The 14,817-nt window shown below is 43.0% G+C and overlaps 1 protein-coding gene across 1 annotated transcript in view; it reads left to right on the top strand.

The window, feature by feature from the left end:
- Positions 1 to 10,053, top strand: part of LOC139237313 (proprotein convertase subtilisin/kexin type 5) — a 35,843-nt gene extending 25,790 nt beyond the window's left edge. Inside the window, exons 4-5 of the mRNA XM_070866999.1 lie at positions 7,690 to 7,770; positions 10,040 to 10,053. Of these exons, the coding sequence (XP_070723100.1) occupies positions 7,690 to 7,770; positions 10,040 to 10,053 (95 nt within the window). The remainder of the gene's footprint in view (positions 1 to 7,689; positions 7,771 to 10,039) is intronic.
- The last annotated feature ends 4,764 nt before the right edge of the window (positions 10,054 to 14,817 follow it).

Raw genomic sequence — 14,817 nt, 5'->3', positions numbered from 1 at the left:
CCCCCCCCCTCTCTCTCTCTTCCCCCCCCTCTCTCTCTTCCCCCCCCCCTCTCTCTCTTCCCCCCCCCCCTCTCTCTCTTCCCCCCCCCCCCCCTCTCTCTCTCCCCCCCCCCCCTCTCTCTCTCCCCCCCCCCCTCTCCTTTTCGCCACCGGGCCCAGGACGGCCGCTATCCATCCCGTCCCCCGCCCCTATCAGGTCCACACCAGTCGGAGCCGCAGGTCCTGCTTCTCGGCACCACGTTCATGGAATGATTTGGCTGGGGCGCAGCTTGACAGGGGACGTAGCTTGTTGCCTGACCTGCAATACGGACAGGGCGGGGCGGGGGGGACTGGACAGACGCCTGTCTGTCAAAAAAAGTGCAGTACATTACATCGTTATCCTCCACACAAGCAGTAGTCCTAATCCCATATACCCACTCTGTTCTCATATCCTTTTAGTCAGTACTGAAAATTCTGCTGGTTGAAAAATAGTCTATCCATTTTAGAGTGGCATCTACTCCATTTAACCAGGGGATTATTAAATATGCTGATCATTTAAGCATACTAAATTTTTAAAGTCAGAGCTTGCAGCCATTCTTTGTTATCGAAACCAAATGTGCCAAACCAATGCATAATATTTCAATTAAATGTTACACGTACAACGCAGTCTTAAGCAATATATTAATCATCATCATCATTCTTACTTTTCAAATACAAATCAGGTTATTTTTCATCAAAATGTATTAATCTAACACATTTTTTCTCTAACAATTGAGCAGCCAGCCGAAATGCCACATTAAAGACCTTTTTAAAATTCTTAAATTATTCTAGATTGTTTTTGTGTAGTTTAAGAGAATAGTTTTTTTTAGTAAATTAGTTCTATGTTGCTCACAAAATGCAATAATTAAAAATCATTTGACTGAACCCTTAGCAGTGCAGTACACTGTAGTGTCCTTACATTACGGAACGGTATTCCTGCATGCTCCTGAGTTGTGTGGTCTGGATATGTGGATAACAAGCTTATGTAACACAGGAGTGCAATGTATTACAGTTACCAATCCACTTATTTTGTTGCAACAATTTCTAACTGTCATTAAATTAAGTACATGTCTTATTTAGCTAAGTCAGGAGTTGGTGGACATGAGTATACTCCCCCTATTAAAAACATGTCACGATATTTCAGAATGGATGTATCATAACTGCTCTTACATATCCCATCAACTGCTTATTGTTCAACCTGCAGGATTCCTGTTCAAATCGACATTCTTATCAACTTTGTGCATTCAAAATGGACCAGTCAGAGATGGTTCGCAGTGAGATGCCTTGGCCCAGATTTTCCGGGATCTATGACCACGTACATGGTGCGTACGCGGCTATAAGTGCCCTGTAAGCTCTGGGTTTCCGCGAATGCGCTGTGCATGTGCAAAAACCCAGAATTTGCAATCTGTCAGGTATCTGCTTGACAGATCATTCTCATCCCTGGGAAATGGGCATTCGCTGGCAGAGAGTTGGGCTATTTGCCAAACTACTTCCCAGTGAATGCCCATGAAACTCTTACACCTGGTAAAAACAAGCATAGGGCCTTCTTTTACCAGCGTAAGAGTTTTAAAATTATTTGAACATAAAAAAAATTAACATTTATTGTAGATATTTATTACCCCCTTTAAAACGTTTAATTTAAAAAAAATTAAATATTTGTTTTAAATGTTTAATTTAATAGTATTTTAATTCATTTTGAACATGTAATGATTTCTTTTTTATTTAACTGGTGTGTAAATGTGTTTTTTTAAGGGATTCTTATTCATGCTTATGGGGAATCCGTACTCAATTGGAATCCCCATTATGCTTATGGGGGGGAGCACCTTTTTGATTGGTTGGCCTGGCCCACATGATCCCAGGGGCACTTGCGAATCGTAGGCCTTTGCGCAGAGGTCCAGAAGCGCGAGTCTATGAACGTCAGGGATCATTAGGTAGGTCCGTACTTTTCTTGTGTTTCGGAGACATTCGCCTACTGGAAGCCTCCGACCACAAATTCAGGCCCATAGTATTTTCTTTTAACATATGCATCAGTAGGGGAACTGTTGATTGGTTGATTTTAAATCTTTTCAAAATCCTTTTCAAAAGTTTTTTTATTCTTTCTGGATTTTTCTCCTGAAGGTACTGGCTGTTGCTGAGGTAGGATTCCACAGACACTGGCTGCCTTCCAGTATCTCATCCAAGTTCCCATTCTGCATGAATGTACCTTATACAATGCGTGTCAGACTATTTGCTCATGGCAGACATCATAGCTGAGCCTAATCCTGTTCTCTGCCGACTCCCACTCTTTCAGTTTCTAGCGGGAGTCACTGGATAGAGAACAGGAGCAGCTATCCTCCCTGAATTTTTCTCCCCTTCCCTAGAACCAGGAAATTTTAGTGTCCTTGCACCCCCTAATTCAGCAAAGACTTTCTTGGTCTGTGCAGCCCCACACTGAGCAACTCTACCCATTCGACCATCAGGGAGAATATTGCAATATTTTTGCTCCAAATTTCTGTTTGCTGCAAACTGGATTGCAGCAAGATGACCAAAAGATCAATGGGGAGTGGCAATTGCAGGAAGTGCATCTCAGGAATGCAGCCCATGATTTCTCGCCCATTAAAATTGATGGACAGAAAATCACAGGCTATATGCCTGCGATTTCCTGCAGTGCACACTCCCTGGGAGTGATGCTACCAGCCAGATCAGAAAATCATTCCTCACGACTCCTCATGTGCTCTTTGCAATACATATTGCCATCAGATTATGTCTGTGATTAAAAGTAGGTATAGATTTGTTCATCTGGGATGGAAAGAATATCAGTGCAGTGGATACTATTCAAACTATTTTAAATCTAATCCATTACCCTTACAAGATATTAAAGAAAGAAAAGAAAGACTTGCATTTATATAGTTCCTTTCATGACCTCGGGGTGTCCCTTTACAGCCAATGAAGTTTTTAAAAATTGTTGTCACTGTTGTAATGTCGGGAAACGCGGCAGACAAATTGCGCACAGCAAGCTCCCACAAACAGCAATGTGATAATGAACAACCTATTTTTAGTGTTGTTGGTTGAGGGATAAATATTAGTCAGGACACTGGAGAGAACTCTCCTACCATGCTTTCTTTTATGCCCACCTGAGAGGGCAGAAGAGGCCGCGGCTTCATGTCTCATCTGAAAGACGAAAGATGGTTTTTCATGTAAGATTATCTCTAAGCTAAACAAAGGCCTTTGATAAGGTCCCACATAAGAGATTGGTGTGCAAAATCAAAGCACATGGTATTGGGGGTAATGTACTGGCGTGGATAGAGAATTGGTTTGCAGACAGGAAGCAGAGAGTCGGGATAAACGGGTCCTTTTCGGAATGGGAGGCAGTGACTAGTGGAGTGTCGCAGGGCTCAGTGTTGGGACCCCAGCTCTTTACAATATACATTAATGATTTGGATGCAGGAATTGAGTGTAATATCTCCAAGTTTGCAGATGACACTTGTAAAGTCATGTACCTGCAGCACAGATTCACACGAGGCACATACTGAAGTCAAGGTCACTCAGGACCTGCGCCTTTATTACACAGCTCTCGAATGCCACACTTGCCTGAGACCTGTCCTTATATACCTGTCTGGGACAGGTATCCAGTGTCTCCTGCAAGTGCACCCCTGGTAGTAAGGTAAGCTAGTGGTTACAGGACATCTCTAGTTACAGTCATGTATAGCATGGTAAGATACAGTTATGTACAGTAGTGTGAGATACATGACAACACTAAACTGGGTGGCGGTGTGAGCTGTGAGGAGGATGCTAAGAGGCTGCAGGGTGATTTGGACAGGTTAGGTGAGTGGGCAAATGCATGGCAGATAAACGTGAGGTTATCCACTTTGGGGGCAAAAACACGAAGGCAGAATATTATCTGAATGGTGGCAGGTTAGGAAAAGGGGAGGTGCAACGAGACTTGGGTGTCATGGTTCATCAGTCATTGAAAGTTGGCATGCAGGTACAGCAGGCGGTGAAGAAGGCAAATGGCATGTTGGCCTTCATAGCTAGGGGATTTGAGTATAGGAGCAGGGAGGTCTTACTACAGTTGTGCAGGGGCTTGGTGAGGCCTCACCTGGAATATTGTGTTCAGTTTTGGTCTCCTAATCTGAGGAAGGATGTTCTTGCTATTGAGGGAGTGCAGCGAAGGTTCACCAGACTGATTCCAGGGATGGCATGACTGACATATGAGGAGAGAGTGGATCGACTGGGCCTGTATTCACTGGAGTTTAGAAGGATGATAGGGGATCTCATAGAAACGTATAAGATTCTGACGGGACTGGACAGGTTAGATGCGGAAAGAATGTTCCCGATGTTGGGGAAGTCCAGAACCAGGGGACACAGTCTTAGGATAAGGGGTAGGCCATTTAGAACTGAGATGAGGAGAAACTTCTTCACTCAGAGAGTTGTTAACCTATGGTATTCACTGCCGCAGAGAGTCGTTGATGCCAGTTCATTGGATCAAGAGGGAGTTAGATATGGCCCTTACGGCTAAAGGGATCAAGGGGTATGGAGAGAAAGCGGGAAAGGGGTACTGAGGTGAATGATCAGCCATGATCATATTGAATGGTGGTGCAGGCTCGAAGAGCTGAATGGCCTACTCCTGCACCTATTTTCTATGTTTCTATAGTCCAATGGCAAAGTAGAACATAGTGTTAATATATGGAACAAATAGCCCCATTTCAGAGACCTGAATACATAATCTAGGCTGATACTTCAGTGCAGTACTAAGTGAGTGCGGCACTGTCAGAGGTGCCTTCTTTTGGATGAGACCTTAAAACTAGTGCCTGTCTGTCCTCTCAGGTGGGCGTAAAAGATCACACGTTATTATTTTGAAGATGAGCAGGAGCATTCTTCCTGGTGTCCTGGCAAATATTTATCCTTCAATCAATACCTTAAAAAAAAACCCCAGATGATATGTTCATTTATTTAATTGTTATTTGTGGGAGCTTGCTGTGCACAAATTGGCCACAGCATTTCATACATTACAATAGTGCCTACACTTCATGGGATGTAAAACATTTTGGGAGATCCTGAGGTCATGAAAGGCACTATATAAAAGCAAGTCTGTTTTTTTTCTTTTGACGACAGTAGGGTTGCTGAAGAAAGCTGAAGTTCATCATAGAAACATAGAAAATAGGTGCAGGAGTAGGCCATTCCGCCCTTCGAGACTGCACCACCATTCAATAAGATCATGGCTGATCATTCTCTCAATACCCCTTTCCTGCTTTCTCTCCATACCCCTTGATCCCCTTAGCCGTAAGAGCCATATCTAACTCCAACTTGAATATATCCAATGAACTGGCATCAACAATTCTCTGCGGCAGGGAATTCCACAGTTTAACAACTCTGAGTGAAGAAGTTTCTCCTCATCTCAGTCCTAACTGGCCTACCCCTTATCCTAAGACTGTGTCCCCTGGTTCTGGACTTCCCCAACATCGGGAACATTCTTCCCGTATCTAACCTGTCCAGTTCCGTCAGAATCTTATGTTTCTCTGAGATCCCTTCTCATCCTTCTAAATTGCAGTGTATAAAGGCCCAGTTGATCCAATCTCTCCTCATATGTAAGTCCAGCCATCCCGGAATCAGTCTGGTGAACCTTCGTTGCACTCCCTCATTAGCAAGAACGTCCTTCCTCAGATTAGGAGACCAAAACTGAACACAATATTCCAGGTGAGGCCTCACCAAGGCCCTGCACAACTGCAGTAAGACATCCCTGCTCCTATACTCGAATCCCCTAGCTATGAAGGCCAACATGCCATTTGCATTCTTCACCGCCTGCTGTACCTGCATGCCAACTTTCAATGACTGATGGACCATAACACCCAGGTCTCGTTGCACCTCCCCTGTTCCTAATCTGCCGCCATTCAGAAAATATTCTACCTTCATGTTTTTGCCCCCAAAGTGGATAACCTCACATTTATCCACATTATACTGCATCTGCCATGCATTTGTCCACTCACCTAACCTGTCCAAGTCACCTTGCAGCCTCTTGGCATCCTCCCCACAGCTCACACCGCCACCCAGTTTAGTGTCATCTGCAAACTTGGAGATATTACACTCAATTCCTTCATCTAAATCATTGATGTATATTGTAAAGAGCTGGGGTCCCAGCACTGAGCCCTGCGTCACTCCACTAGTCACTGCCTGCCATTCTGAAAAGGACCCGTTTATCCCGATTCTCTGCTTCCTGTCTGCCAACCAGTTCTCTATCCATGTCAGTACATTACCCCCAATACCATGTGCTTTAATTTTGCACACCAATCTCTTCTGTGGGACCTTGTCAAAAGCCTTTTGAAAGTCCAAATACACCACATCCACTGGTTCTCCCTTGTCCATTCGACTAGTTACATCCTCAAATTTCAGAAGATTTGTCAAGCAGGATTTCCCTTTCATAAATCCATGCTGACATGGACCGATCCTGTCACTGCTTTCCAAATGTGCTGCTAGTTCATCCTTAATAATTGATTCCAACATTTTCCTCACTACTGATGTCAGGCTAACTGTTCTATAATTACCTGTTTTCTCTCCCTCCCTTTTTAAAAAGTGGTGTTACATTAGCTACCCTCCAGTCCATAGGATTTGTTTTGTCCAGCAAAATAAGCACACATTAAGATTTATATTCTATTCCCAGTTAACACAATAAAGCTAGTCAAAACTAAAGCATCAGTCTACCTTCTGTATTGTTTATGTTTATCCCATGTGTTTAGGCAGGTTGCACTTTGTCACTGTCAAACCCTTCACCTGCACTATTTGATCAGCAGGTCTGTCTTTGGCTAAGCATTGATCACATTCTGAGAAGTGATCACTTCTCGCTTCCCAAGGTGACCTTTTTTCAGTTTTTGAAACCTGCATCAATAGATTTGTCCTTTTACTAATGTTAGGATTTACTTGGTTCGGAAAACCCGAGGTGGCAATTGGATGCCATCTAGTGGCAAAATATCACAAATCACCATGAAATAGGATTGGAAAAATAAAAAGGAAAAAAAGGCAAATGCTGAAAATTTGATATAAAAACAGAAAATGCAGGAGATACACAGTCAGCACTGTAAAGAAAAAAGATTATTACCATATTTCACCCTTGTTGGACTTGTTGGACTTGTTTGAAATAATTTTGTCCTGATATCTTAGTGCTCTGAGAGAAATTAAAATATAAACTGTTTGCAACATTAAGACCAAACTAAGTTAATTTTAATTAAATAAATAAAATTCAAGTATTTTTCACATTTCTTCCAAATAAAATGAACATATAAGCATAAGGGGATAGATCTTGGCTTTGTGCAATAGTGTTACATGGGAGATAGTGAATCGGCAGCCCGTTTTACATCTCCCCATTTTTATTTCTATTGTCTTGATTGGAAATAAAAAGCTGGGGAGTTGCAGAATGAGTTGCTGACTCGCTGTCACCCATCTTACACTATTGCACAAAGTCACAATCAACCCTAATTTGCTTAATGGGCTTGTGCTTTGGTATAAAGACGAACTACATAACCAGGAACATAGGGGATATTTAAAAAGAAAATCACTGCTCCAAAGCTGTCATTTCTAACAAAGTACAAAATCAAAGTGAACTCTACGGTCTTTTCCACAGCATGTTTTTAACTCCTCTAGAAAAAAAAAATGATGAAATAAGAAATAAAAGAATGAACAGTTTTAATGCCTTCACAGATGCAACTTTATACACCTTGGGGCCGATTTTCATCACCTCACCGCCCACTGCCACCGACATTCCACCTGAAGATCCGCCCAGTGCCACTTTTGTGGTGGCCTGGAGCGGGCGGGAGAGAAGAGCCACCGGGAACCGTCCGCTGACATCAGCGGACGGCCGAGTGTTGCAACTGAGCTCCCGCCCGCCGAGCTCCCAGATTCCTGTAGACGGGATTCAGCAGGACTCGGCGGCAGAACGGGATTGGACCACTGATTGGAGGCTGGTCTGTCCCTAACGGTGATTATGAAGAAACTGAAAAAAAGGTAAGTGGACATTTTAATACTTTTTTTCAACAGCGCCTTACCTGGATGGGGTCCCCTGAAGGTCTTCGGATACTTCTTTTATTTTCTGCTGTTGATTTTTATTTCCATGTCTTCAACCCTCCGTGGGCCCGACTCCATCCTCGGCGGCACTTGGGCGGCAAGCGTCTCTGCTGCCGAGAATGAGACCTCCCGCCCGCTGATGCCCACATTGGTGGCATATGTCGTCCATTTGCCAACAGCCGATCTTCAGCCATGAATATTCCGCCCAAAGTGCTGTCCATCGGCGGGTGAGGCCTTGATGAAAATCGGCCTCCTTGATACAATTGTGTTTCATATGTTTTAGAAAAGGACACAGGTTTTCAACCAGGTCACAATGTTTATTTCGGTTAGTGATCCACCTCAGAAGATTAGGTGGGTGAAGTCGGATGGGATAAATTATACATGGTATATGGAAGGAGTGGTGTAAATGGTTTATGTGACCTTTATCGTTTTATACTTATGTTTTTAAGATTCTTAACCACTCTTAATTGAAATTGTTCTTATGACAATAAACAGTAGTTGATTGGAAAAGGGCATCGAGTATATTTGTATATGGCACAGAACCATTGGCAATCATTTGCTGCAGCCTGCTTCTACATTGCACACTGCAGTTTAGGTGTTACCTGGTGTCAACCGGTAACCATGATATGGTGGCAAATAGGATGATAGCATTAGAACTGAGAAATATGAACATGATTACTTTATCTTTATAAATCTACTTCTCAGACTTTCACAGTATCTGAAACTATTTATCCATTATGGTTATTTGAGTGCCTGCAGTGTTCTTTTTGGCTTTCTGAACAGCACTGTAGTGTAGAACTCAATAGAAGTATCCAGTAAAAGCAAGATCGACCTAGAGTCGATTGACTAACTCAAGTTGTAACCTTCCTGAATTATATTTAAAAAATAGCCCAATGAAGTTGATGAAAATTGCCTGTCTGTCACTGGGAGCAGTTAAACATCACGGATGGGGAGTCCTACTTCTGGCTGCCTTGATGGACAGTAAAATGATGCCTACTGAGACTTCATCGATTGGATGTCTGTTTTAAAAGCCAGAAATTGAATAACAATTGGTGCATTGTTGAGGCAATGTCAGGAGTAATGTTCATTTGCACCATCTTAAAAAGGCCATTCAGCCCATCAAGCTTTCCACAAACTACATGCAATTTTCTCTACAATGAACGACGCAATTTACCATCTGAGTTAAAGTTTGGAATTTTAAGGGTTAGGATTAGGATTAAATTGTGTAATCCGACCCCAACCAGCACATATGTGCCCAACGGCATTTTTACAGTGGTGGGTTGCGTGGCATGTCTGACCTGCCATGGAGACGTCATTTAAACCAGACAGCAAAATTGAGACGGGTGCAGCCGGATCAAACAGGTAATTGCTTTTTAGAGCACTGATGGTGATCGAGGAGGAGTAAGAATGCTCCCCCAGACCTTCAAGCAAATCTTCTGCCACGATCAATCGACTCCGTTCTCCAAACCCGCAATCTGAGCCTGTCCCCCCTCCCAATTGCCAGTCTGCTCCACCCAGCCCTCTGCCCCGCAATCTCTCCCAAACTCCCTCCCATCTGTGTTATTGGGATTGCCAGAATCCCCGCCAACACGTTCCCCTGCTCCTGTCCCGCCTCCCTATAAATATCGGGGTCAAAGTTCATCAAGGTGTTGCCTGCTCTCTAATAGGGAAATCAAGTAAAACTCTGGACTATATTAGTTATCTTTGACCAGTAGTTTTCCTTGACATTTCCAGTTCCAGAATGACAGAAGCTATGATATTCCATGTAGAATTTGATTATGAATATCTTACTTAATCTTTATAAACCCTCAATCTTATCTCTAACCAGATTCTTATTGAGCTCTCTTTTAAAGGTGCCAATATAGCAATACCCCCATTAGCTGGGAATTGATTTCACATAACCATTACTAAATGGGGGGGAAAAGCTCTTCAAGTATTGTTTGAAACTGAATTTGTGTGCATACTTTCTCTTTGTCTGTGGTTACAGTCGAAGTGAAGTAATTTCCTTGTATGTACATAGGAACAGGAGTAGGCCATTTAATCCCTCGAGCCTGCTCCACCATTAAATGAGATCATGGCTGAGCTGTGACTTAATTCTATATACCCGCCTTTGCCCTATATCCCTTAATACCTTTGGTTAACAAAAATCTATCAATCTCAGATTTAAAATGAACAATTGACCTAGCATCCAATGCCGTTTGTGGAAGAGAGTTCCAAACATTTACCACCTTTTGTCCTCACATCAATCCTGAAATGCCTGCCTCTAATTTTTAGACACTGCCCCCTAGTCCTAGAAACCCCAACCAGTAGAATTAGTTTCTCTCTATCTACCCTATCACTTCTCCTTAATATCTTGAAAACTTCGATCAAATCACTGCTTAACCTTCTAAATTCCAGGGAATACAACTCTAATTTGTGTAATCTCTCCTCATAATTTACCCCTTGGAGTCCAGGTATCATTCTGGTAAATCTACGCTGCACTCCCTCCAAGGCCAATATACATTTCCTAAGGTGTGGTGCCCAGAACTGCTCACAGTACTCCAGATGTTGTCTAACCAGGGCTTCGTATAGCTGGAGCATAGCTTCTAGCCCCTTGTATTCTAGTCCTCTAGATATTAAGGCCAGCATTCCATTAGCCTTTTTGATTATTTTCTGTACCTGTCCATGACATTCTAATGATCTATGTACATGGACCCCCAAGTCTTTTTGGATCTCCACTGTTTCTAGCTTTTCACCATTTAGAAAGTACTCTCTATCCTTTTTAGGTCCAACTTCACATTTGCATACACTGAAATCCATTTTCCACAGTTTTGCCCATTCGCTTAATCTATAAATATCTCTTTGTAATTTTATGCTTCCATCTACATTGCTTACAATGTCTATTCATGTATCTTTGGCAAACTTGGATATGCGGTATTCTATCCCATCATCTAAGTTGTTAATAAATAGAGTGAATAGTTGAGGCCCCAACATAGGTCCTTGCGGGACACTACTAGTCACATCCTGACAAATTAGATTACATGTCCATTATCCCTACTCTCTGGCCTAGAAATTGGTCTTTTAGCACCTCTTGCCTCTGGGGGCGATAATGGGGCGCTAACGACTTAATGACCGGGCATGGCAAGATGAACAACTCCCGCTAAATTGGCCGAGAGGATTCCGGCAGCGGTAACACATTACACTGTAATCTCCTGCACCGGAGATCGTGACGTCATCGTCCTGCGCATCGCTCCAGTGGCATCCCGGACCTGAACTTCAGTTCTGCTCCCTGCAGTATCGGCGGGCGACAACACTGACAGCTGCAAGGAGGGAAGGAGCCTCGGATCTCGGCAAAGCTACATGGGACATTGTGCAGCATTGCACCACTACTGCCGCCCCTGCGTTCTTTAGCACTCCAGGAAGGAAGTGGAGTGCTAAATCAAGCTCTCCATTTCCTCCCTGGAGCGCTAACACCGAAATTAGAGAAAGCTGAGAATCATTAGCTCCTGGCGCTAATTTTTCCAGCTTTCAAAAGTTAGCACCCCGAATGGGTCCGAATTTCTCCCGCTTTGTTTCCTGCCACTTAATCAATTTCCTAACCGTCAATAATTTGCCTTCAATTCCATAAAATTAGCTAACAGCCACTTATGAGAGATTTTATCAAATGCTTTCTGGAAGTCCATATAAATAACATTCCCCTGTCCAATATTTTAGTCACCTCTTCAAAAAATTCAATCAAGTTTGTCAGGTGTGACCTACGCTTTAAAAAGCCATGCTGGCTTTCTCTGATCAGCAGAAAACTTTCAAGGTGTTCAATCACTCTATCCTTAATTTTACACTCCAGTTATTTCCCAACAACAGATGTTAGGTTAACTGGTCTATAATTCCCTGGTTTCCCCCTCTCACCATTTTTAAATAACGGTGTGACAAACGCAATTTTCCAATTCAAAGTAATGGTTCCTGAATCGAGAGAACTTTGGAAGATTATAGTCAGGGCATCTGCAATGTTCTCACCTACTTCGTTTAAAATCCTGGGATGGAAACCATCTAGTCCTGGGGTTCTGTCACTCTTTAGTGCTATTATTTTCTTTATTACTGTTATTTTGCTTATGTTAATTTTGGTGAGTCCCATCCATGATTCAATATTAGTTTCCTTGGGATGTCTGGGATGCTCTACTCTAAATGCTACTGTAAATACTGGCACAAAGTAATTATTCAACATGTCCACTAGGCTCTGTGCCACAATGCAAGGAGTATTCGGAATAAGGTGGACGAATTAACTGCGCATATAGCAGTTAACGGGTATGATGTAATTGGCATCACGGAGACCTGGCTCCAGGGTGACCAAGGCTGGGAATTCAACAAACTCCAGGGGTATTCAACATTTAGGAAGGATAGACAGAAAGGAAAAGGAGGCGGGGTGGCATTGCTGGTTAAAGAGGAAATTAATGCAATAGTAAGAAAGGATATTAGCTTGGATGATGAGGAATCGGTATGGGTGGAACTACGGAATACCAAGGGGCAGAAAACGCTAGTGGGAGTTGTGTACAGACCACCAAACAGTAGTAGTAAGGTTGGGGACAGCATCAAACAAGAAATTAGGGATGCATGCAATAAAGGCACAGCAGTTATCATGGGTGACTTTAATCTACATATTGATTGGGCTAACCAAACTGGTAGCAATGCGGTGGAGGAGGATTTCCTGGAGTATATTAAGGATGGTTTTCTAGACCAATATGTCGAGGAACCAACCAGGGAGCTGGCCATCCTAGACTGGGTGATGTGTAATGAGAAAGGTTTAATTAGCAATCTTGTTATGCGAGACTCCTTGGGGAAGAGTGACCATAACATGGTAGAATTCTTTATTAGAATGTATAGTGACACAGTTAATTGAGAAACTAGGGCCCTGAACTTAAGGAAAGGTAACTTCGATGATTTGAGACGTGAATTGGCTAGAGTAGACTGGCAAATAATAGTTCAAGGGTTGACGGTGGATAGGCAATGGCAAACATTTAAAGATCACATGGATGAACTTCAACAATTGTACATCCCTGTCTGGAGTAAAAATAAAACGGGGAAGGTAGCTCAACCGTGGCTAACAAGGGAAGTTAAGGATAGTGTTAAATCCAAGGAAGAGGCATATAAATTGGCCAGAAAAAGTAGCAAACCTGAGGATTGGGAGAAATTTAGAATTCAGCAGAGGAGGACAAAGGGTTTAATTAAGAGGGGGAAAATAGAGTACGAGAAAAAGCTTGCCAGGAACATAAAAACTGACTGCAAAACCTTCTATAGATATGTGAAGAGAAAAAGATTAGTGAAGACAAACGTAGGTCCCTTGCATTCGGATTCAGGTGAATTTATAATGGGGAACAAAGAAATGGCAGACCAATTGAAGAAATACTTTGGTTCTGTCTTCATGAAGGAAGATACAAATAACCTTCCGAAAGTATTAGGGGACCGAGGATCTAGTGAGGAGGAGGAACTGAAGGATATCCTTATTAGGCGGGAAATTGTGTTAGGGAAATTGATGGGATTGAAGGCCGATAAATCCCCGGGGCCTGATAGTCTGCATCTCAGAGTACTTAAGGAAGTGGCCCTAGAAATAGTGGATGCATTGGTGATCATTTTCCAACAGTCTATCAACTCTGGATCAGTTCCTATGGACCGGAGGGTAGCTAATGTAACACCACTTTTTAAAAAGGGAGACAGAGAGAAAAGGGGAAATTATAGACCGGTTAGCCTGACATCAGTGGTGGGGAAAATGTTGGAATCAATTATTAAAGATGAAACAGCAATGCATTTTGAAACGGTGACAGGACGGTCCAAGTCAGCATGGATTTATGAAGGGGAAATCATGCTTGACAAATCTTCTGGAATTTTTTGAGGATGTAACTAGTAGAGTGGACAAGGGAGAACCAGTGGATGTGGTGTATTTGGACTTTCAAAAGGCTTTTGACAAGGTCCCACACAAGAGATTGGTATGCAAAATCAAAGCACATGGTATTGGGGGTAATATATTGATGTGGATAGAGAACTGGTTGGCAGACAGGAAGCAGAGAGTCGGGTCCTTTTCAGAATGGCAGGCAGTGACTAATGGAGTGCCGCAGGGCTCAGTGCTGGGACCCCAGCTCTTTACAATATACATCAATGATTTGGATGAAGGAATTGAGTGTAATATCTCCAAGTTTGCAGATGACACTAAACTGGGTGGCGGTGTGAGCTGTGAGGGAGATGCTAAGAGGCTGCAGGGTGTCTTAGACAGGTTAGGTGAGTGGGCAAATGCATGGCAGATGAAGTATAATGTGGATAAATGTGAGGTTATCCACTTTGGGGGCAAAAACGCGAAGACAGATTATTATTTGAATGGTGGCAGATTAGGAAAAAGGGAGGTGCAACGAGACCTGGGTGTCATGGTTCATCAGTCATTGAAAGTTGGCATACAGGTGTAACAGGCGGTAAAGAATGAAAATGGTATGTTGGTCTTCATAGCTAGGGGATTTGAGTATAGGAGCAGGGAGGTCTTATTGCAGTTGTACAGGGCCTTGGTGAGGCCTCACCTGGAATATTGTGTTCAGTTTTGGTCTCCTAATCTGAGGAAGGACGTTCTTGCTATTGAGGGAGTGCAGCGAAGGTTCACCAGACTGATTTCCGGGATGGCCGGACTGACTTATGAGGAGAGACTGGATCAACTGGGCCCTTTATACATTGGAGTTTAGAAGGATGAGCGGGGATCTCATAGAAACATACAAGATTCTGACGGGACTGGACAGGTTAGATGCGGGTAGA

Source organism: Pristiophorus japonicus, chromosome 1, assembly GCF_044704955.1.
Source record: "Pristiophorus japonicus isolate sPriJap1 chromosome 1, sPriJap1.hap1, whole genome shotgun sequence".
Lineage (NCBI taxonomy): Eukaryota > Metazoa > Chordata > Chondrichthyes > Pristiophoridae > Pristiophorus > Pristiophorus japonicus.
The sequence above is the reverse complement of the archived record's forward strand: the minus strand, read 5'-3'. Positions and strand labels throughout refer to the sequence as shown.